At 38.9% G+C, this 21143-nt stretch overlaps 2 protein-coding genes across 5 annotated transcripts in view; one reads left to right on the top strand and one right to left on the bottom strand.

Annotated features, from left to right (window-relative positions):
- The window catches only part of IQGAP2 (IQ motif containing GTPase activating protein 2), a 305467-nt gene that overhangs the window by 210604 nt on the left and 73720 nt on the right, over positions 1–21143 (top strand). For all 4 annotated transcript variants that reach the window (XM_002815661.5, XM_054555643.2, XM_054555645.2 and 1 more), the window contains 2 exons: positions 14811–14901; positions 19276–19443. In XM_002815661.5, coding sequence (XP_002815707.1) covers positions 14811–14901; positions 19276–19443 — 259 coding nt within the window. The remainder of the gene's footprint in view (positions 1–14810; positions 14902–19275; positions 19444–21143) is intronic.
- Positions 2912–10836, bottom strand: F2RL2 (coagulation factor II thrombin receptor like 2). The gene is made up of 2 exons (XM_002815662.4): positions 10600–10836; positions 2912–6077 (listed from the first exon to the last, which is right to left on the bottom strand). The coding sequence occupies exons 1-2, from the start codon at positions 10661–10663 to the stop codon at positions 5017–5019; spliced, it is 1125 nt and encodes a 374-aa protein (XP_002815708.1). The 5' UTR covers positions 10664–10836; the 3' UTR covers positions 2912–5016.

Genomic DNA, 21143 nt, shown 5'->3' on the forward strand with positions numbered 1-21143 from the left:
TGTCTGATTCAGAAACATTATAATTATGTATTAAGGCAGATGGGGAAAGATGTTTATTGCAGCTTTGTTTGCAATAACAAAACATGAAAAACAACCTAAATGTTGTTAAGCAAAAAAAAAATCATGCTGTGATGTGCACATAAATGGAATATAGACTTGTGTATGTGTTGTGGGGAGGGGCACACACACTCTTATATATGTCTAAAATATTTCTGGAGGGAGGATACCTTCTGGAAGGTGAACTAGAAGGCTAGTATGGATGGGAGATTTATTTTTCACTCCATTTTTGTACTGCTTAGATTTTTAAATTTTTTAAGGAGTGTATGTATTAAAAAATTACTGTTTCTAAACTTTTAAAAACCAATGTAAATCCTATCCTCACTACTCCACTGCGTCATTGAAGGTGGAGAAACATATCCCCCATGGTGGTGCCCTCTGCACTGCCAGCCTTCCAACAGGAACGGCAGTGGCATTGCCTGACCTTCCTCACTTTGCCAAGCGCCCCCACTCACATCAGTCTTTCTCATTTAAGCCTCATACCACCTGTAGAATGGGTGCTATCTCATCTGATGTGAATGAGCCTGAAGCTCAGGGCAAATGCCTGGCCAAGGTACAGCCAGTGAGTGGGAGAGTGAGGACTCATACACAAGCCTGGAGTCCATACATCCCAGGGGGAGAAGAGTGGGCCTTCACCTTGATGTTTCCACTGAGGTGGCTGTGGCCATGGCACATGGTAAACTTACAAGCATTGGAAGACAAAGTTATTTGCTTTGAAGATAGACATTATTCAAATCCTGGCTTTGCCACAAATTACTTATGTGATCTTGGTCAAGTCATCAAATCTGTATATGCTTATTTTTGCATGTATAAAATTGGAATAATAGTACCTGTCTTATAGGATTATGGTGAGGGTTCAATGAGAATATACAATATGTAAATATATATCAATATATAACTATAGGTACTATTAATGAAGAATATCTGCACGTGTTTGTGTAGCTATAGCATTTAGCATGGCGCCTGGCACCAAAAAAAGGGCTTAAATAATGTAGCTAGTATTATTATGGGCACCTATGGTTGCCTCCCAAGTAAGGGGTGAGTGATGTCAATATCTTAAGGTTCTTTTCTTTTTTTTTTTTTTTTTTTGTGAGACAGAGTCTCGCTCAGTTACCCAGGCTGGAGTGCAGTGGCGCCATATCAGCTCACTGAAACCTCCACCTCCCAGGTTCAATCAGTTCTCCTGCCTCAGCCTCCCAAGTAGCAGGGACTACAGGCACCTGCCATCATGCCCAGCTAATTTTTGTATTTTGTAGAGATGAGGTTTCACCATGTTGTCCAGGCTGGTGTTGAACTCCTGACCTCAGGTTATCCACCTGCCTCGGCTTCCCAAAGTGCTAGGATTACAGGCGTGAGCCACCACACCTGGCCTCAAGGTTCTTACTAGATGTAGAGTCTGCTGTATTCACACACCAAAGTCGGGATCTTCTGAGGACAAATAGAGACAGACCTAGGTCCGTGGCTGCCCACAGCCACATGGGGGTTTGTCTTTGAGGTGAGCCTGACTCCACAAACCCAAGACCTTTCATAGGCAGGCAGTATAGGTCACTTCTAGACTGAGCATTCCAATCTAGATTGAGATGGAACTCCATAGGAGTCCTTTGAAAGAAGCCTTTGAGTGTCCACACCATGCCATCTCTGTGTCAGGTATCCTTTCTAGGTGCGGAAACAGTAGCTTTCATGGTGTGATTAGAGCATTAATATGGAGCCTAGGAATCTGGGTTCTAGTTCAGGCATTAAACCACTGTTAGACTATAGTTAGAGGTTTGAAATATACTGGCAATTACTAATGGATTTAAACAGATGTAAAATACTGCAGGTCCAAGCAATAAATCATATTTGGTTAAATTCCTGTTTTTAAGCAGTTTTCTTTCTCTGTTCATTGACTTTGAAACTTTCTTTTTCTCAGCCTGTTCTTTTTTTCTTGGAAAAAATCCTAATTCTGTTGTTTGGCAGTGTCTTTAATGTCTTTGTTTTTCCCCTCTGCTTTTTTTTTTTTTTTTTTTTTGGAGACAGGATCTTGCTATGCTGCCAAGGCTGGTCTCAAACTCCTGGGCCAAGTGATCCTCCCACCTCAGCCTCTCAAGTAGCTGGGATTATAGGCACAAGCCACCACATTCAGCATCCTCTACTATTTTGATTCCTAGAAGTTTCCAGTTGTGTGTTTATGATGGTATTTCTGTGCCTTGTCTTCCCAAGGTCTGGCCTTGGAAAATAATGGAAGAAAATTGTATTGCTGGTATTATCAGTATAAAGTAAAACTGTGCCAAAGCGTACAGCCATTAAAGGTTACAATGGGTAACATCTTCATAGAATGGATGTCCAGTTTTATCAAAGATGGAGGACAGTAATGGAAGTTGGTGAGGATTCTTGGTCCTCTTTAGCAGTATTTCAAGTATAACCTTGTGTAGCTACCAAATTCCTTTTGCCTCTTGGAAAGAGACTTGAGTAATGGTCGTGTTGACTTTAACACTTTTTCTATGTCTGTTCACTGGGCGGTGTGCTATTTTGCAACTGAAGGTTTTGCTTGTGAACATATGAATTATACTCCACCAAAAAGTTCTGTTTTGCTCCTTGTATTTACCATAAAAACTGTGTGCTTTTAATGAATATTGCTGTATTTTTTCCCTAGGTAAAACTGTGTTGTAATTGATGACTTAATTTTTAGAAGTCAGTTCCCTCCATTTAAGTTTTTATCTTCTTGAAACTTACTTTAGGTTTGTTTTTCATTCTCCCTTTAGTGTTTACCTGAGTTTTGCTCTTTGCATAGTCACACACATATTATAAAGGGTCTTCATGTGGAAACTTTTTACTTAAGTCCAATGAAATAGAAAACTATGTACATTTAAAAATATGCATTTAAAATTGTTTTTTATTGTTTTGTTGGGCAGTACGAAATATACAGTCAAGGCAGATTCCTACAGACTTGTAAATTCATCTCAGGAATCCTTTAAGCTTAAAGTTTCCTCAGCCCCATTTATATTCACTACTATCATTCACTCTTTACCACTAATATCTTCCCTGCTGTCTAATCACTAATATCTTCCCTCCTGTCTAATCACTAATATCTCCCCTCCTGTCTAATCACTGAGTTAAGGGAAAAATAGTCATTTATTTACTTACAGGAATATAATGGGTATTAATAACAAAATTCCATTTCCCCATTAAAAGCTATGTCTAAGAAAAAAAATAGTGGAGGCATTATTTAAAACTTCTAAATGGCCTTGTGAGTATAGTCTTAGTTTAGCTTCCTTATTTTTTTGTATGCCCAACCTGAAATGATATCATCCTGTATCATCACAGTATGTTGCTTTTTCAATATGAAGTTAATGGGCTTTCCTGCTGTTTAACTGCTTTGAGATTTTAAAAATTCATTCAGCCACATAGTATTCAAAGCATGGAGCTGGGTGCCACAAAGACTTGGGCCTGGCATCACCCAGAAGCTCAAGGAAGGGAGAGGATGAGCACCTTCTCCATTATACATGGTACTTGATTGTTCATGGAATTAAAATTTAAATATAAATGGACTATATATAAATGCCATAATAAAAAGTATACAAAAGTGCTTTGGAAGTACAGATAAGAAAAGTGACACTTCTAGCCTGAGAATCAGGGAAGGAATGGTCCTTCAAGGACTTGAAAAAATGGACAGAATTAAGGCAAAGATGTTAGGACTAGCTTTTCAGTCGGAGGCAGAGTGGAGATACAGCAGAGCAAGAGGTTTGGTTGGTGCCTATATCACAAGCAAGGTTTAATGGGAAGTTGGATTAGCAAGTTAGCCTTGAATGCCAGGCTAAAGATTTATGATTTATTATAGAAGCAGTGGAGTTAGTGGAGACGTTTTAGTGATGTATCCTAACTGATATCTAAGGAAGATTAATCTGGCAGGACTTACGAAGTGGAGGGTAGGCTGGCAGTGGAGAGAATGGTTAGAAGGTAGAGGTGGGCTGGGCGTAGTGGCTCATGCCTGTAGTCCCAGCACTTTGGGAGGCTGAGATAGGAAGATCACTTGAGACCAGGAGTTCAAGACCAGCCTGGGCAACAGTGAGACCCCATCTCTGCAAAAAATAAAAAATAAAATTAGTTGGGTATGGTGGTGCATGCCTGTAGTCCTAGTTACTTGGGAGGCTGAGACAGCAGGATTGCTTGAGCCCAGGAGTTGGAGGCTGAAGTGAGCTATGATCAGGCCACTGCACTTCAGCCAGGTGACGAAGCGAGACACTGTCTCTATTAAAAAAAAAAAAAAAGAAAAAAGAAGGCAAAGGTGAAACTAGATAAAAGACCCTGGCGAGGGACCCTACAAAGATAGAATCAGTCGATGAGGCAGCCAGCATGAAAGTCAAAAGAGACCAAAGAATAAAAAATGATGTCAAATGTCAAGGATGGCAATACCACTCACAGAAATAGGGAAGATGGCAATTTAAAGAGCTTGAAGTAGCAATAAGGCAAATGGAAATGTCATTTTCCATAAAGAGTTGTGATATCTTTTCTCCTGCATTAACATTTTTAAAATACTGATAAAGTGTTTTTAAAAATTACTAATGCTGGCTGGCTCAGTGGCTCACGCCTGTAATCCCAGCACTTTGGGAGGCTGAGGCCGGAAGATCACTTGAGGTCAGGAGTTCAAGACCAGCCTGGCCAACATGGTGAAACCCCATCTCTACTAAAAATACAAAAATTAGTTGGGCGTGGTGGTGTAATCCCAGCTACTTGGGAGGCTGACCTGAGAGGCGGAGGTTATAGTGAGCCAAGATAGTGCCACTGCACGCCAGTCTGGGTGATAAAGTGAGACTCAGTCTCAAAAAACAAACAAACAAACTACTAATGCTTTTGTAATGTTTGACCTTTGAAGCATATTTCTTAGGAGCTCGGAAATGGAGCTCCTTGCACTATGCATATGTTGTCCGTGAAAACAGACGTTCTCTGTGATGGCTGTCCTTGTTCTCTAAGATGATTTCACTATTTTGTAAGGTAAGCAGTGGAGTGATTTCTGATTTTTGACATGAGAAAATAAAGGAATGGATCTAAGCAACTGTTAAGGCTACCCAGGCACAAAGCTATGAGATATATAAAATATAAGCCATCAGTGTTATTGTAGTAGTAGTTAGCATGGTGAATAATAAGTATAATATTGCTTGGAGCAAAGCAAATGGTAAAAATCACAAGGATGAGGAGATTCGCCTTAACATACCACAACCATCTATGATCATATGTGTTAAGTGTCCGGATGATGGCTGTGTAGCAGTAGATGATAAGCACAAATGGAATTAAGAATCCAAAGAATGCCAAGGAGATGAAGTAGTAGAGTTGGAAGGGAGACGAGGACTCACATGTGTTGTGAACATCATGGCAGGTGGTGATGTCTGGCTGAACAAGATAATATTCCTGCTTCAGGATGAAAAATGGCAGCATATATAAGAAAACTGTTACCCACACCAGTCCACATGTTACTAACGCATAGGTGTGCTTGGGCAGGCCCCGGTAGGTGAAAGGATGGACGATGGCCAGGTAGCGGTTGATGCTGATGCAGGCAAGGAGCAGAATGGAGCAGTACCTGTTGCCATAGAAGATGACTGTGGTGGCCCGGCACAGGACCTCTCCAAATACCCAGTTGTTCCCATTGAGATGATAAGCTATCTTAAAGGGCAATGTAACACAAAAAAGAATATCTGCAATGGCCAGGTTGGTGTAGAATACAGTGGTACAGATGGATCTGGTCCTGAAGAAAAGCATCCACAGGGTCACGGCATTGGCCGGGACACCAACTACAAACACCAGGAGGTAGATGGCAGCTATCAGTTTGGTACTTAAGGAGCTGGTCAGATACTCCATGGTGGCATTTTTCACATGGAGATGTGAAGCACTTTCTTCAGGGCACTTAATTTTTACAGTAATCGTGGCTCCTGTCCAGCCTTCTAAGGCAGAAAAGGGGAACTCTTCAAAAGAATTTGGGGGAGCTCCACGAAAGGTCTTAATAGGTAAGGTTGGCTTTGCCAAGTTGTTTGTATCATTTTCCATGCCTGTAATTGAAAGAAAGTATTAACATAAATTTATAGTTCAAGAGAAAAGAAAACAATGTGTTTAATTATTTATAAATCATTTCTGTGATTGTAGAATTTAAGATCATTTTTATTTTAAAAAGTTATTGTAGATTAGGCACTCAACAAGCATATATTTAATACATATCATATGCCCCAGCACAACACTATCTCATGCAGAAACAAAAACTAAATGATCAGTCCTTGTATGTAAAGTGTTTATAATACTATTAGGAGAAACAAAAATAGCCCATCAGAACGTTATAGGCATGTTGACTATAAACTATACAGGCATTCAGACAATACTTAATAGATTCAGATGTTTGAGCAAAATGTCAAGGAAAAGATGAACTTGAGCAAAGACTAGCAAGGTTCATAAAAAGATGGAATTTAATGAGTAAGATTCTGCTGGTGATGAATGGACAGAAGCATAGTGTGGGCTATCATGGGATCTGGGAATGCCAGATAAGTTGATTTAGCAAATTTTTATTGTACACTTATGTGTCAGTGGTGTAAAGTTTTAAATAAATTCCATTTCTATCTGTAAGTAACGCTACTCATGGAGAAGATGCATAAAAATGCATTGTCTTATGCTAATAAGGTACAGCTGAGAAAGGAAATTGAAAGAGTGGGTGACAGCTAAATTCCTGAAGGGCCTCTAAACTGTCCTAAGAAATCATATGTCTATTCACAGATGATGGGATTGCACACACAATTTTGAACAGAGGAATGACCATTGTGTTAGGCAGAATAATAGCCCCCCCAAAGATTCTACCTGCTAATTCCTGGAACCTACAAGTATGTTCCTTTACCTAACAAAAGGGATTTTGCAGATCTAACTTAGTTAAGGATCTTTTTTTTTTTTTTGAGACAGAGTCTCACTGTGTCGCCCAGGCTGGAGTGCAGTGGCGTGATCTTGGCTCACTGCAACCTCCGCCTCCTGGGTTCATGCCATTCTCCTGCCTCAGCCTCCCCAGTAGCTGGGATTACAAGCGCTCGCCACCACACCTGGCTGATTTTTTGTATTTTTTTTAGTAGAGATGGGGTTTCACCATGTCAGCCAGGATGGTCTCCATCTCCTGACCTCGTGATCCACCCGCCTCGGCCTCCCAAAGTGCTGGGATTACAGGCGTGAGCCACCGTGCCTGGCCAGTTAAGGATCTTAAAATGAGATTTTCCTGGATTGCCTGGGTGGGTCAAATATAATCATAAGAGTCCATATAAGGGGCAGGTAAGAGGGTCGTCAAAGTCAGAGATTTGAAGACGCTATGCTGCTGGCTTTGAAGATGGAAGAAAGGGTCATAACCTAAGGAATGCAAGCAGCTTCTAGAAGCTGAAAAACAGCAAGATAACCGATTCTCTCCTAGAGCCTCCAGAATGAACACAACCCCACCAACAGCCTTGATTTTAAGACCTCTGATCTCCAGAAATATAATCTGTTGTTTTAAGCCACTCAGTTTGTAATGATTTGATATAGCAGCAATGGGAAACTAATATAGCCATTATTTTGACTTGTTTTTAAGGATGACTTAGGTAATAGTGTAGAGAATAGATTGAAAAGTAGGAAATTAGAGGCAAGGGGACCTGATTTGGAGGCTACTGTCATCATTCATAGTTCAGTGAGTTACTGAGCTAGAACAGTGGTCATGGAAAGGCAGAGGCGAACACGTGAGACTCTGATGGTGGCTCAAAGGGACTTGGCGTCTGATTGGCTTTGGGGTGCAGTGAGGGAGAGGCAGGAAGCAATAATGACTCAGGTTTCTACTCTAGATGACTTGGAGGGAGAGGATGCCATTAACTGAGTTGGAGGAAGAGACAAGGGGACAGGATCGGGGAGAAGCTACAATCTGTTTTTAGTCTGACTGAGGATGAGTTGCTGGTGGAATATTAGTGTGTAAAACGTCCAGCAACTGGTTAGAAGACTGGATGTGGGTCCAAAATTCCAGGAGCCCAAATTAGAGGCATGATTTATTGTAGTCTGCATGGAGGCTTTCGTTTACTTTTAGTGGGAATGGTTGAGATGGCCTAGGGAGAGTTATGAGAAGAAAGAATCCAAAGGTGGACTTTAGGGGTAATGACAGATTTTAAGGGAAGAGGAAACAAAGAAGGAAAAATCAAAAGATGAAATCAGTATGAGGACCTAAGAAGTTGGAAATGAATTCTTTAATAGATAGAAACATATCAACTATATGCTATCAATATTTGGTGTTACTTGGCATGTTGATGTTAATAACCCTAATTCCTGCAATTTCAAAAACAAAATCTTAAAGCTCAAACCTGAATATTTATTATTATATAACTTTTTGTAACCCTTTCACATGTATAGAAAATAGATTCTCTCAGATTTCTAATGTTACCTTTAAGATAGACTTCTATGCCAAATATAAACCTCATTCTTATCAATTTAAAATGCCAGTACTGTGCCATTACGTCTTGTCCCATGGCCTCAAAATTCCTCCATATTGAATACTTGAAGTTAGTGTTTAGTAACCTGTGTTTCATTCAGAGCCAGTTTCTCTTCCTGCTTTAATCTCTAGCAGTTAGCTCCCAGGTGAAATGGAAACCGTCTGCGTAAACCTGAGTTTGCACAAGCTGAATTCACAGTGTAAAATAGAGGAGGTGTGTCCTGATAACTGAGGGGTGTGGAGGTGATCAGGTGTCACTTAAGAAAAAGTAGATTAAAGAAAAGGAAAGAAAAATGTGAGAGGCAGCATTCTTCTATGCCTGTATTTAGAGGTGATCTTTGAAGGTGTGTTATGTGACACACAAACCCTTCTGCTCACTTTTGCATTTTGGAAAAGTTCTTGCATCTGACATCACCCAAAGAGAAATGCCTTTAAAGATAGGCACAAAGTTAGAGAATGGTGCCTGAAGAGCATGTCATACAAGTTATTAGCCTGATTTTAAAAAGCTGTTAAAACCAAGTGTTTGTCCGTTTTCAGAAAATTTCTGGGATTTAGCAAGATATCATGCCTCCAGACATGCCAAACAGTGCCTGTGTTTTGTGGAAAAGTTGGTTTGATTCCATTTTCCATGAGAATGCCAGATCTGGGTCCACCTAAATAAGTCTTTTATTCCTCAGAGCCTGGTTTTCCTTATGAATTGTACTCATTGTTAAATTTTTTAATTGTATTTTAATTCTTTATAGAGGCTTCCATTGGGCATAATATTTCAGAAATGTTTTTCTATCTGGGAAAAGGCCTTGAAGAACTAATCCAAAGGGAATGAACTCCGGCCTCTCAGGGGTGTCCAAGGGAGAGAATACAGTCATGGATTCATAGTTTCTGTTTCTAGTTGAGCCAGTAAAGCCCCTTCCTCATCCCTCTTTTCCGTTTATCTCTAGAGACAGAAACTAAAAACCATGGCTTCAGGCTGCTAAAAGGCTAAAACAAAACAAAACCACAACAAAATAAGGCAGGTTGGACAAGCTTGCTTCATTCTTCTTTCACATTTCTCCCCTACCCCTATGGAAGAAAGCAAATTCACTGCCTCTTGGTTTCCTTCAGAGGCCCCCATTTTCACCTCCATCAAACCCTACTAGCGTCTTGAAGGAACCACCCCTGAAAACCTTGCTTCTTTTGCAATTCTGCTTCTCAACGTATTGGCCCATCTACTCCCAGAAAAAGCGTGCACTTACTATATTCATAAATCCCACATGTGCTTACTGCTAATCACCACAGATTCTCTTAGAGCTCTCTGCAACAGCTCAGGGATTCCAAATGTGAATTTAAGCAATGTTCCTTTAGAAAGCATTGTTTTCTGTTTTTGTTTCCCTTGCTATGTCCAGTCTTTGCCTCTCCCACTCCTAACAATGTTGACTGGAGTGTGTGACCTAACAAAGAGTAACAGGTACAGACCTATCCCAAATTTGTTATTTTTGGAAAAAGCAGGAGGTTTCAGGCTAACATTGTGATGGGTAAAGTGGAAAGTACATTCAAAGTTGAATAATAGTATTTGGGAGACCTTATTTTTAAAATTAAAAAATCAGATATGAGGGTAGGGAGAACTCCCCACTGAAAGTCAAAAAAGGTCATTCGTTTCGGAAATACTGACTTTTTAGCATTGCCAGCTATTGAAAGCAGATGACTTTCTCTTTCTGGCAGTATTCTTGTTTCTCCCATTTATGTCTCACCAAGAGGTTTAAACACAGGATATGTATTTTAATCCCTTGAAAAAGTGCCATCTTTGCTTAACCAGAAGAGAAATTCTTACAAACACAAAAACGACTTTCAAAATTGCTCCCTGACTTAATTGTAGACATCTAAAATCTTGAATACGCCACACATTTTTAAACATCAGGAGGGAACACTTAGTCTATGACCAGGTTTGAATAGAGTGAATGAACTATAGATGTTCATTTCCATGATTCTACCTTTTAATAATAAAGATCAAACTGCCTTTGGGGTTTACAGTTTGTGTGAGATGCAAAGAAACCTAGGTTCAGTTGACTCAATTTGTAACAGAAACCCACATCCCCATCCTACCCCCTGAGAAAATTGCTTACCCCTTTGACAAAAAGTGGGCAACAGAAGCAGGAGGCCAGCAGCTGCAAAGATGAGGGCTTTCATTTTGATGACCTGAGTCCCGTCTCTTGAACGTTATGAAATCTGTAAAATCATGGAGCACAATTTCACCTCAGTTCCATGTGTCAGCAGCAAATAGAAGCCTTGGTCTGTCTGTAGAAGTTTGCTCTCTTGTGCCGTGCAGGCAGGAAACTTGCCCTGGTCCTCCGCAGAGAAAGGATGTAATCCACTCGATGCTTCAGTAAGCATGACTCAGGCCAAGCCTCTGAACGTGTTACGTTATCCCTGGAGAAAGGCATTTAACTCTTACCCACCCCCAACAATCTATTCTGAATAGGTGCTGTAATTCTCCCCTAGTATATTTGCATTTAAAGAATGGCAGAAATTACACAGGCCTTTACAGAACTAAGCCAAAAACAGATGTTGAGCAGCAGTAAGTTTTGAATCTGTCCCACATTTCATTTCTTATCCATTTTAAAAATGCAGTTCCAGAGTGTCATTTCTACTTAATAAATTATCCTTTCCTTTATCTTCCCAGCTATTTCAAATCTTAATCCTTAAACACTTTACATAATTATAAATTAATCATGGAAAACAAACTTTTTTAAGAAATTCAAATTGAGCAGTGAATCACTTTGAATATTTTCTATCAATGTCATATTGATTTCAATTTGTCGTCAGTGCCTGGCCAGAACCTGGCTTTTGAGTGGTGGTGGTTTTTCTTCGCCGGATGAGGATGGGGTTTGTTCAGGCTTTTTTTTTTTTTTTTGCCTTATCTTGATGTGTTTTGAGCCATTCAATAACCCTTAGGGTCAGATAACTGGAGGAACCTCCCAAACAACGCTGTTCAATTAAACTAAAATCATAGCACATCATGAAAATGAGGACTCCCTTTATTCCATGAGTGTTGGTGAATAAGTCTACAATGAGATATTTTTAATAGTGGCAAAATATACATAAAATTTACTATCTTAACCAGTATTAAGTGTACAGTTCAGTAATGTTAAATACATTCACATTGTTGTACAACATATAAGCTTTTATGAATTGTTATATTCTGTAGAGTATGACTTAATATGCAGTAAAAAAATGCATTATAACAGATTTTTCTGTAGTTAATAAAACTTAAACTTGAAGCCTGACCACCCCACAGCCTGCTCTTTACAAAATGCAGCAAGAATCAGAAAATACAAATTTCACATGAGACTTAAAGGCTAGGGATATGCTAGGAAGAAATTGATCTGCGGAAACCTTTCACATCTTGATTAAATTACATTAGACCAAGATTTTTACAAAGGTCAGTGTTTAATACTTCAACTACATAATATATGGTTAAATAAACTGAGATAGAATGCTATTATATTGCAGAAATAAAAAACATAAAATATTGACAAAGGTTTTTTTTTGTTTCATTAGAACTTTTCTGGGAGTTATCTAAATTCAGTAATTTATGACTTGATTTGCACATGGCCTAGTTTCTGGTCATTTAATTCATTTGTAACTCTTAGGCTGTTTAACTGAAGTGGAGGTGTGGCCGTCCCATAAATATACTATTATTTTCAGTCTTCTGGTGAACAATTGAAAAAGCAGACTTGGCTGGGCACAGTGGCTCATGCCTGTAATCCCAGCACTTTGTAAGGCTGAGGTGGGGGGATCACTTGAGGTCAGGAGTTTGAGACCAGCCTGACCAACACAGTGAAACCCCATCTCTACTAAAAATACAAAAATTAGCCGAGCGTGGTAGCAGGCGCCTGTTATCCCAGCTACTTGGGAGGCTGAGGCAGGAGAATAGCTTGACCCTGAGAGGCAGAGGTTGCAGTGAGCCAGCCTGGGTGACAGAGCAAGACTCCATCTCAAAAATTAAATAGAAAAAGCAGACTTTACATTGATAAGATTCAGCTTTTACTTTTGGTTTTACATTTAACTCTACTAATCTTTAGTTCAGTATTTCATAATTTAAACCGTTGACTTAAATTCATCTGATTTGTAATTTCTCTCTTCAGTTTGGCCTATAAGACTAATACTTTAAGCTTTGAAGTAAGATTGTTACTGCCTTCTCATCTGGGTAAAAATCTGTGTGGTGCATCTTCTACAGTGATAAGTTATGAAGGAAGGTAAATACCCTTCAAAAGAACTGAGACACATAAATGAACTCATAGAGCTTAGTTTTTAGGCTATAGCTGGGGAGTGTTGGGTTCTCTTAGATCTTGGAAACAGAGAAAAATTAGCTCCTGCTTCCCTGTCTCTTTTTTCCTCCTCTAGTCTTCCCCTTTCCACTCGGCTTCCTGTTTGAGCCTCCCCCATCCATTCTTGAAAGAAATGGAAAATCTTGCTGATGCTTCTCTTGTAGTCTGCTGCGTAGCTAGAGGTGATTGTGGAAGCAGGCACCAACACTTCCCCAGAGTTGCCTTTAGCCCAGATGTTGCAGGATGAAATAACAGATAGTTTATCTCATTTTCAGAGCCTTTTCCACGTGTATTATCTCACGTTATCCTCTGAGGAAAATAGTGTTAGAAGCCTGCCAGAGGAACCAGTGACTATTTCCTGTCCTTCCTGCCCCCATCCATTTTAAGTTTTAAATGACGGAGTCGATGCCAGATCCATTACCTTTCATTCATCACAGTCTTGACTTAGGATTTAGAACACGACACTTATTCCTACACATAGGTAAAATGTTCCAATTTGTTAAATGTCACATGTTTCCTGAAAATATCTCTGCTGATAATTACTTATTTGCCATCTCAGACAAGATTTTATAAAACACAATTGCTACCTTGAAGTTCCACTTAATATCTGTCAGGGCTGCTTTCGTAGCAGGACCATCAGAATCAACCCAAAGTTAAATAGGAATATTTACCTATAATAGGAATAATGCAATACATTTTCATTGCTGCCGTTGCTTCCTTTCTAAAGCTATCTTTAACTACTTAGTCTTTGCTCCCGCTGCAACTCAACACCTTTACCATAGGTTAACCCTTTCTCACCTATGTCTAGATCATCTGTCTGCAGCATATATTGCCCTGATCACATTGTATTATAATTCTTTTTCTTTTTTTTTTCTTTTTTTTTTTGTGAGACAGAGTCTCACTCTGTCACCAAGGCTGGAGTTCAGTGGCCTGACCTTGGCTTACTGCAACCTCCACCTCCCAGGTTCAAGCAATCTTCCTGCCTTCCTCCAAAGTAGCTGGGACTACAGGCATGCACCACCACGCCTGGCTAATTTTTGTATTTTTAGTAGAGATGGGGTTTCACCATGTGGGCCAGGCTGGTCTCGAACTCCTGACCTCAAGTGGTCCACCACCCTCAGCCTTCCAGAGTGCTGGGATTACAGGTGTAAGCCACCTTGCCCAGCTATATGTCTTGACACATCTGTCTCTTACACTACATTGTTAGCTCCTTGAGGACAATCACTATGTTGTTGTTTGTTTTTAATTTTTGTCTCTGTTTCTGATAAACATTGACAATCCCTGTGTTTCTCTCAAATTAAAAATATCCCACGGTACCCTGGGACACCTTGACACTTAGTTTGGGAACCACAGCAATTGATTGAGGGAGAGAGTATTTGACTAGGGTAGCCCGGGAAGACTTTTTGGAGTAGGTAGCATTTGAGTTGAGACCTGAATGGTAAGAAAAAGCCAACAGCCACACAGTGAGGGTAGAGTATTGTAGTCTGAAAGAGACTCGTGTGAAGGTCTAGAACAGGAAGGGGGAAGTAAACGGGTGTGAGCTGCAGCCAGAGAGGCAGTAGGCAGGGCCTTGCTGTTGGAGCCCCGCCGTCCCTGAGAAGGCACCCTGTGTTTCCTTCTAACTGCCGGGAGAAGCCTTTGGGGAAGCTTAAAGCAGAGGAGTGGTACACTGAGCTATCTATTTTGAAGGGATCCTCTGGGCTCTCTGTAGAGGGCCACTGTGGTGAGGGCAAGCTTAGATGCAGCAGAAGCTGCTAGGGGGCTGGTGCGGCTGTCCAGTTGGGAGATGATGGGGGACTGGACTAAAGAGTGGTGGAGAAGAAGGGAGGAGTGGTCGGGTTTGGGGTCTGCTTCATCAGGAGTATGTACAGTATATGGCAGAGCTGGGTAGTTGGTGATTAAGAATTTGTGGGAATTATGATTAAATGGCTCCTCAAAAGCAGTTATTAATTCTGTTTCCTCATCATTCACTGTTCTTTCTTTTTATTCTGTGACATTGTCCCCAGGACTCTGAGAGTGTTTCCAAAGTGCTTTGGCTGGATGAGATACAGCAAGCCGTCGATGAGGCCAACGTGGACGAGGACAGAGCAAAACAATGTAAGCCCTCACCTCCTTTGCTCTTGAAACTTGCCTTTTTGGATTTGGTTATGTGCCTGAAGTCATGCGATTTTTAATTTCTGGAAGATTTGGATTCTTACCAAGTTTTAGTTCTTGGACACATAATTATACCAAAATTAGTTGGTTGCCCTATTGTCAGTGATTTGACTCTATCTCCAACAAAATTTAACAGTGTTGCTGAACAAAATCCAGAAGGTAAAAAATAGCTTTTAAGCTCTCAAATCATATAATTGAATAAAATCCTTTTTTCCTCTTGATTTTTAGAGAACTAGACCATTTCTACTTAATAAATGCCTTTTTCTCCTTTCCATGGCCTTTATTGTTACCAGGGTTTTCCATAGAAGCAGAACCAATAGGAGACCTATGGAGTTGGCTAGCTGATCATGGTGCAACTAGAAGTAAAATAGACTGGCAGTCTACTCAATTCTTACTTAATCTGTACAACTGGATGAGTTTTGGGTCAAGCAAACAGTAGTCTACCTTGAATCATAAAAATAGCCATGGACCCTCAATCAATTCCCGGAATGGGGCCAGTTTACAAACCCAGAACCCCTCAAATGAAGGGAAGGCCAGGCCCCTTGAGGAAAAACTCAGCTACACTACCAAAAATTTACACTGTTAGTCTTTCTTCCACCCCTCCCCCAAAGGGACCTATGGCCTTTTACCAGGATGACTGTACTTAGGAGAAAGGACATAATCAGACTTTTGGGAATTAGTGGACACTTGCTCTGAACTGACACTAATTCCAAGAGGCCCAAAACATAACTGTGGTCCACCAGTCAACGTAGGGGTTTGTGGAGGTCAGGTGACCAATAGAATATTAGCTCAGATCCATCTCACAGTGGGTCCCTAAACCCCTTCTGTGGTTACTTCCCCACTTCTGGAGTGCATAATTGGAATAGGCATAATCAGCAACTGGCAGGATTCCCACATTGGTTCAAATGATAAAATTGTTTAACCCTCTGTTTTTAAGGAAGAATAACATGAAAATTCACATGATAGTCTGAAATAGCTTCTAAATTGCTATACTAACATTCTCCATATATTAATTAAGATTCCTAAAAGTATATTTCATTAACCTGCCAACTGATGGCATAATTAGAATCTATTCTGTTGTATCAGGTCAGAGAAGGTTCTTAAGATGACTTTGTCTTACTCCACAGATGGGCTTTTCAACCTCTGAAGCATCTGTGAGAAACATCTGGGCTTTATCTCTTTAGCTTAGAAAAATGTGTGTATTTCTCTAACCTGAACTTTTATTCCCTAAGGAACTTTGAAGTCTTTCCTTTCTGGCACGCCTTAAGAAAAAAATAATGAAGTGGAGGTGTGTATATAAGAAATTTCAACTTAAATAGAAAACTGAAGGAAGCCATAGTCTGAAGAGACAGTTTTGAGAAAGTAGATTGTAATTTAGACATTCAAATAGCCTAAAATGGTTATGATTTGTCTCTTAGAAATCAAACCAATTTAGAAGGTTTTTAAAATGTTCTTATATTCATTGTTCTTACATTTGGCCTGCAAATGTCAAGTTGATTCTGTTTTTCACATTGAGACTCATGGTTCTATTGACTATAAAAGTAAGAGGATTTCTCAAATGTATGATTTTGTACTCTGTATTGCACATCTAAAATCCTATCTTTTCACTCTTAAAGAGCTGATATACTTTCTTTTACTATATCTTAAACAGCAAAAAAGATTTTCCAAAGTTAATACTACCTATGAGAATTTTCTGACTTTCAACAAGAATGTAACCTTTTAAAAGCATTCTTCATTATTTGCATGAAGACTTGAAATAGATTCTGGTCACACACTGTAAGCATCAAACACACTCTCAGATAATATGATAAAAGAAAATGTGTTGGCCCAAATATGTTACCACCAGCAAAATTTAAAAGGGCAGAGTAACTCAAATCCCTTTCATTTTGGCCCAGTGTTCACATTCACTGGAGTATCTTGCTTGCTTAAAGTAGATTTACCTCTACTTTCGATTCCTTAGAGCAGTCTTTCTCTACCTTTTTCTCATTATGGCACCCTAAGGAATCTTTTTAGACAGTTTTTTCTCTAATCACTCCTTACCATGAAATTTTAATGCCACAGATATATTGTATACTTGTTTATGTGCCATATGTAGACCTGTACTTTATACATAAAGAGATTTTTTTCACTCCCTCTCTGCAGGAACCAATTTTTGCCCCGTTAGGGGTTCTGTCACCTCCACTGTGAATGTGTGCCTTAAGAGAGCCTGCTGGTATATGGCTTAAGATGTAAAGCAAACATTTTTTGGATCTCTTAGGAGATTTATGGAGGTTTCTTAATTTGTTCCTTGGCAGAAACATACCTGACTTTCTGGAGTGAAAGTCATCTATCTGATATCTTCAACTATCTGGAACTTAGTTACAACTCACAGATTAAGAAAAAAAGCAATCAAAATAGATATCTCAAAGCAAGCGCATTGAAGTTAATCTACTTTATTCACTGAGCACCCCTCAGATAGACATTTTGAGCCTGTTGATTCTTTTCTTAGGCAAAACTCTATTATCTTGGTAGTTTCTTTTCCTGGTTGGTTGTGACTTAGAGCACGTCAGAAGCCACAAGTCACAAGGCAGTAAAGTGCTTAAGCTGCCATAGGCAGGCACACCAATGTCAGTAAAAAGTGACAGCTGATAGTGAAGGAAGAAGGAAAAACTAAGAAGCATAGGAGTTATTAAGGCTATTTCGTGCAGGAGCCGGTAAGCCCAAACACCTCCATAGTCCTTGAAACACCTCCATAGTCCTTGAAAATAACACTCACCTGATTATAGCACAGCACAATTTTAATGACAAGAAGGACTCTTCTGGCAGCTCTCAGCAGACATTAAGCACCTACTTTATACCATAGACTTTGGGTAAAATATGGAGCAATAGCAACTGTCCTGTTAGGATTTTCTCTAAGGCATGTTTTAGAGTTTCATCGAAAATGGTTCTATTAAGATGAGAGTTGATCCATAAAGGAATTAGCTTCACTTATCTGGAAACTGACCTGTGAACCAGCTCATCGATACTCAGTGATGATATATGCAAGAAATGTGTGCCTTTTGTAATATCTTTTAAGGAAAATTGCATTTTATTGGGTTAGATGACACTGTCACATGTAGTTCATGTGATAATTTTTGTCATTTTCTTGTTCCTATTACTTTTCTCGGACCACAAACTTCTCAATTGCCAATACTCTATTTTCTCTATCCTACAAAGCTTTCCTGGAGAAGAGGAAAGGGCTATGTCTACACATTTTCTATTAACCTCTATTAGCATAAGAACATACTGCCATACCTTTTGTTCAACAACCACTGGAGTTTGCCTGAGAAGTTCTCCCTTCATCTCTATGTGCCCCTCCAGATTTGCATGACTTTGACTCCAGGTTGTTGAAAGTCAATCTCTGTTTTTCTTTCTCCTTTAACCCTCATAGTGCTATGCACATGTGAACATAATTTGATGACAACAAATTGTAATTTAATATTTGCAGAGTTTGATGTACGTGTAAGAAAAAAAGAAAAAGCATCCATGTCTCCCTTCTCTTTTCATCAAGATGTTTTTCATGTAGGAAGTATTTTAACTTGGCTTCTTTCATTTTTCTGATTCTACTTTTCTAACTCAGGGCATTTACTGGTTGTGAAAACTCTAGTCCTATTGATTGGACCATTCTTACCTGGAATTAAAGTGGGAAATAATTCACTAAGTTAACTTTCCTTAGGCAACCAAGAGTTTAATATGTTTTGTTAATGAGGAGGGGTAGAAATTTGCAATGGGATAAAATGCTTGTTAGGTCTAAAATGGTTCCAGAATTAAGTTTTAGGACTCCGTTGCACATATCCACCAGCTCTGCCTTTCTAGAACACTTGTTTAGGTTGTTTATGACAATCTTGCTAAATATATTAGCACTATACAGGAGAATACTGGGATTTCCATAACTTAAAAAGGATTTTGCTTATCCTAAAGTAAACAAATGTCTTTGTAAAACTAGTTCTCAAATACATGTTAATGGCCTAGGTTAGAGCTACATATCTATGTTGGTGTGTATTTATCCCATTTCATAGATTACTACAGCAAGCAAAACCTAGTGCCTTCATACCACATATGAGTAACCAGGAAAGACTATTGTTTTTAATAAACCATACTCCCATGGTATCTAATTCTTCTTATGGACTAAACTGGTCGGTGAATTTGTGATTGTTTTGGGCATATGTGGTAAATATTCTCAAAGGGTAAAAATGTTTGATACTAATGCATTCCTAAAACGTTGAATTATATATTTGCATGCCTTGAAGTAAGTGGAAGATAACCATTAACAAGAAACTTTTTTTTTCATTTACCCAGGGGTTACTCTGGTGGTTGATGTTAATCAGTGTTTGGAAGGAAAAAAATCAAGTGATATTTTGTCTGTGTTGAAGTCTTCCGCTTCTAATGCAAATGACATAATCCCGGAGTGTGCTGACAAATACTATGATGCCCTTGTGAAGGCAAAAGAGCTCAAATCTGAAAGAGGTAAGTTGGTTTGTTACTTTAGCACAAACTAAGTATTTTAAATATCATTTCTGTGGTATTATATTTTCTTAATTTTAAGACAAGTATTGCTTTCAAATTAACATTTCTGTAATTTTTTGTCATCTATGGCTAAGGAAATTAGGAAAAGTTTTAGATGTTTCTTTTTAGTTTTGGAAAGCTATGATGAGCTCAGTGGCAATATATGGATGGCATTAAGAAAATGTCATATTTGAGGAGTCTGTGCCTTATACAGGTCATGCTTATTGATTCATTTATTCGTGTGAGTAGACCAGTGATATAAACAGATGTTTACACTAATATTTTCTCTCACCTAATCCTTTGTGATTGTACAGTATTAAGTAGGGGTAAAGAGTAATTCTGAATATATGAAATAAAGTACAGTGAGCCAGCCTGCAAGGGATCAGTTGGCAAAGCTAGTCAACTAGTTATGCCTACTCAATCCAATGGCAGAACCTACATTGTTAGCTCTGGAAAGAATCTTTGAGACTACACAGTTTGATACTCATTTTTCAGATTTGGAAATTCACATTGGTAGGATTTCAGACAGAGGGAAAGAATGGTAGACCCAAGGACAATTAATTTTTAATCCAGAATTCCTTTAGTAGATTTTTATTAAGCACCTACTATTTCCTAGTGTCAAGGATCAAGGTGGCTGTCAACTTCTAGGCGAGTATTTATTTGTACCACATTGTAGGTCATCTACAGGATACTATTCATCTTTAAGAAACTAGTGTGACAGTGTGTGGCCTTAGAAGTAGAGCTTAAGAAAAAAAAAAAAAACTTTTTTAGTCCAACTTGATGTTTGTCTAGTAGTACCCTATGTACTTGTTTTCAAGTTTCATGTATTTCCAACTTGGAGATTCCACCTTAAAATTCAGTAAATTTTCTGTTAATGAAATGACCACTCTCTTACTTGGCATCTGGTCACCCTTGAGTCCCTCTCTGTTCCATTCAGATCTCTTCATCAAGAATTACTGTAATGTCCCCTGTCTCACCCTTCATTGGGAAAGAATTGCATAATTGTATAAATGAGCTATCCTAATTTCAAATTCATCCTGGAAAAAACTTAGTTTATCTTCTGTCTCCTAAACTTGCCTACTTCGTTTCCCACATGTCATATTTGGGTGACTATAGTCAAATCCCTGTGTATCTAATTCAGAAACCTAGGAAGTGCTTTAGATTCATTCTTCTGGGAAGAAAAAAAAGGCAGCAAGACTTTTGTCAGCTGAGATTGTATTGAATCTATAGATAAATTTGAGAAGTCTTGCCATCTTAATATTCTGATCCGTGTACATGGGTGTCTTTCCTTTTAATCAAGTGTAAAACTCTTTCAACTTTTTTTTGTAGTTTTCAGCATATAAGGCTTGCATTTGTTTCATTAAATTTATTCCTAAGTATTTTATCATTTTTATTCTATTGTAAATATTGTTTTTTAATTATATTTTGGGATTGTTTATTGCTAGTTTATAGATATACAATTGACTTTTTATTGAGAAATAATTTATATGCCATAAAATTGTCCTTTTAAGGTATGTAATTAAGAGGTTTTTAGTATATTCACAAGATTGTACATCCAACACCTCTAGTTAATTCCAGAACATTTTCATCACACCAAAACAAAACCCACTACCTATTAGCAGTCAATCCCCATCACCCACTCCCCAGCCCCAGGCAACTAC

This window comes from Pongo abelii, chromosome 4, assembly GCF_028885655.2.
Source record: "Pongo abelii isolate AG06213 chromosome 4, NHGRI_mPonAbe1-v2.0_pri, whole genome shotgun sequence".
Lineage (NCBI taxonomy): Eukaryota > Metazoa > Chordata > Mammalia > Primates > Hominidae > Pongo > Pongo abelii.

Coding starts and splice junctions, on each gene's coding strand:
- F2RL2 (XM_002815662.4), bottom strand. CDS start 10,663: ATGAAAGCCCTCATCTTTGCAGCTGCTGGCCTCCTGCTTCTGTTGCCC. Junction 6,078..10,599: donor GCCCACTTTTTGTCAAAGGG/GTAAGCAATTTT, acceptor TTTCAATTACAG/GCATGGAAAATGATACAAAC.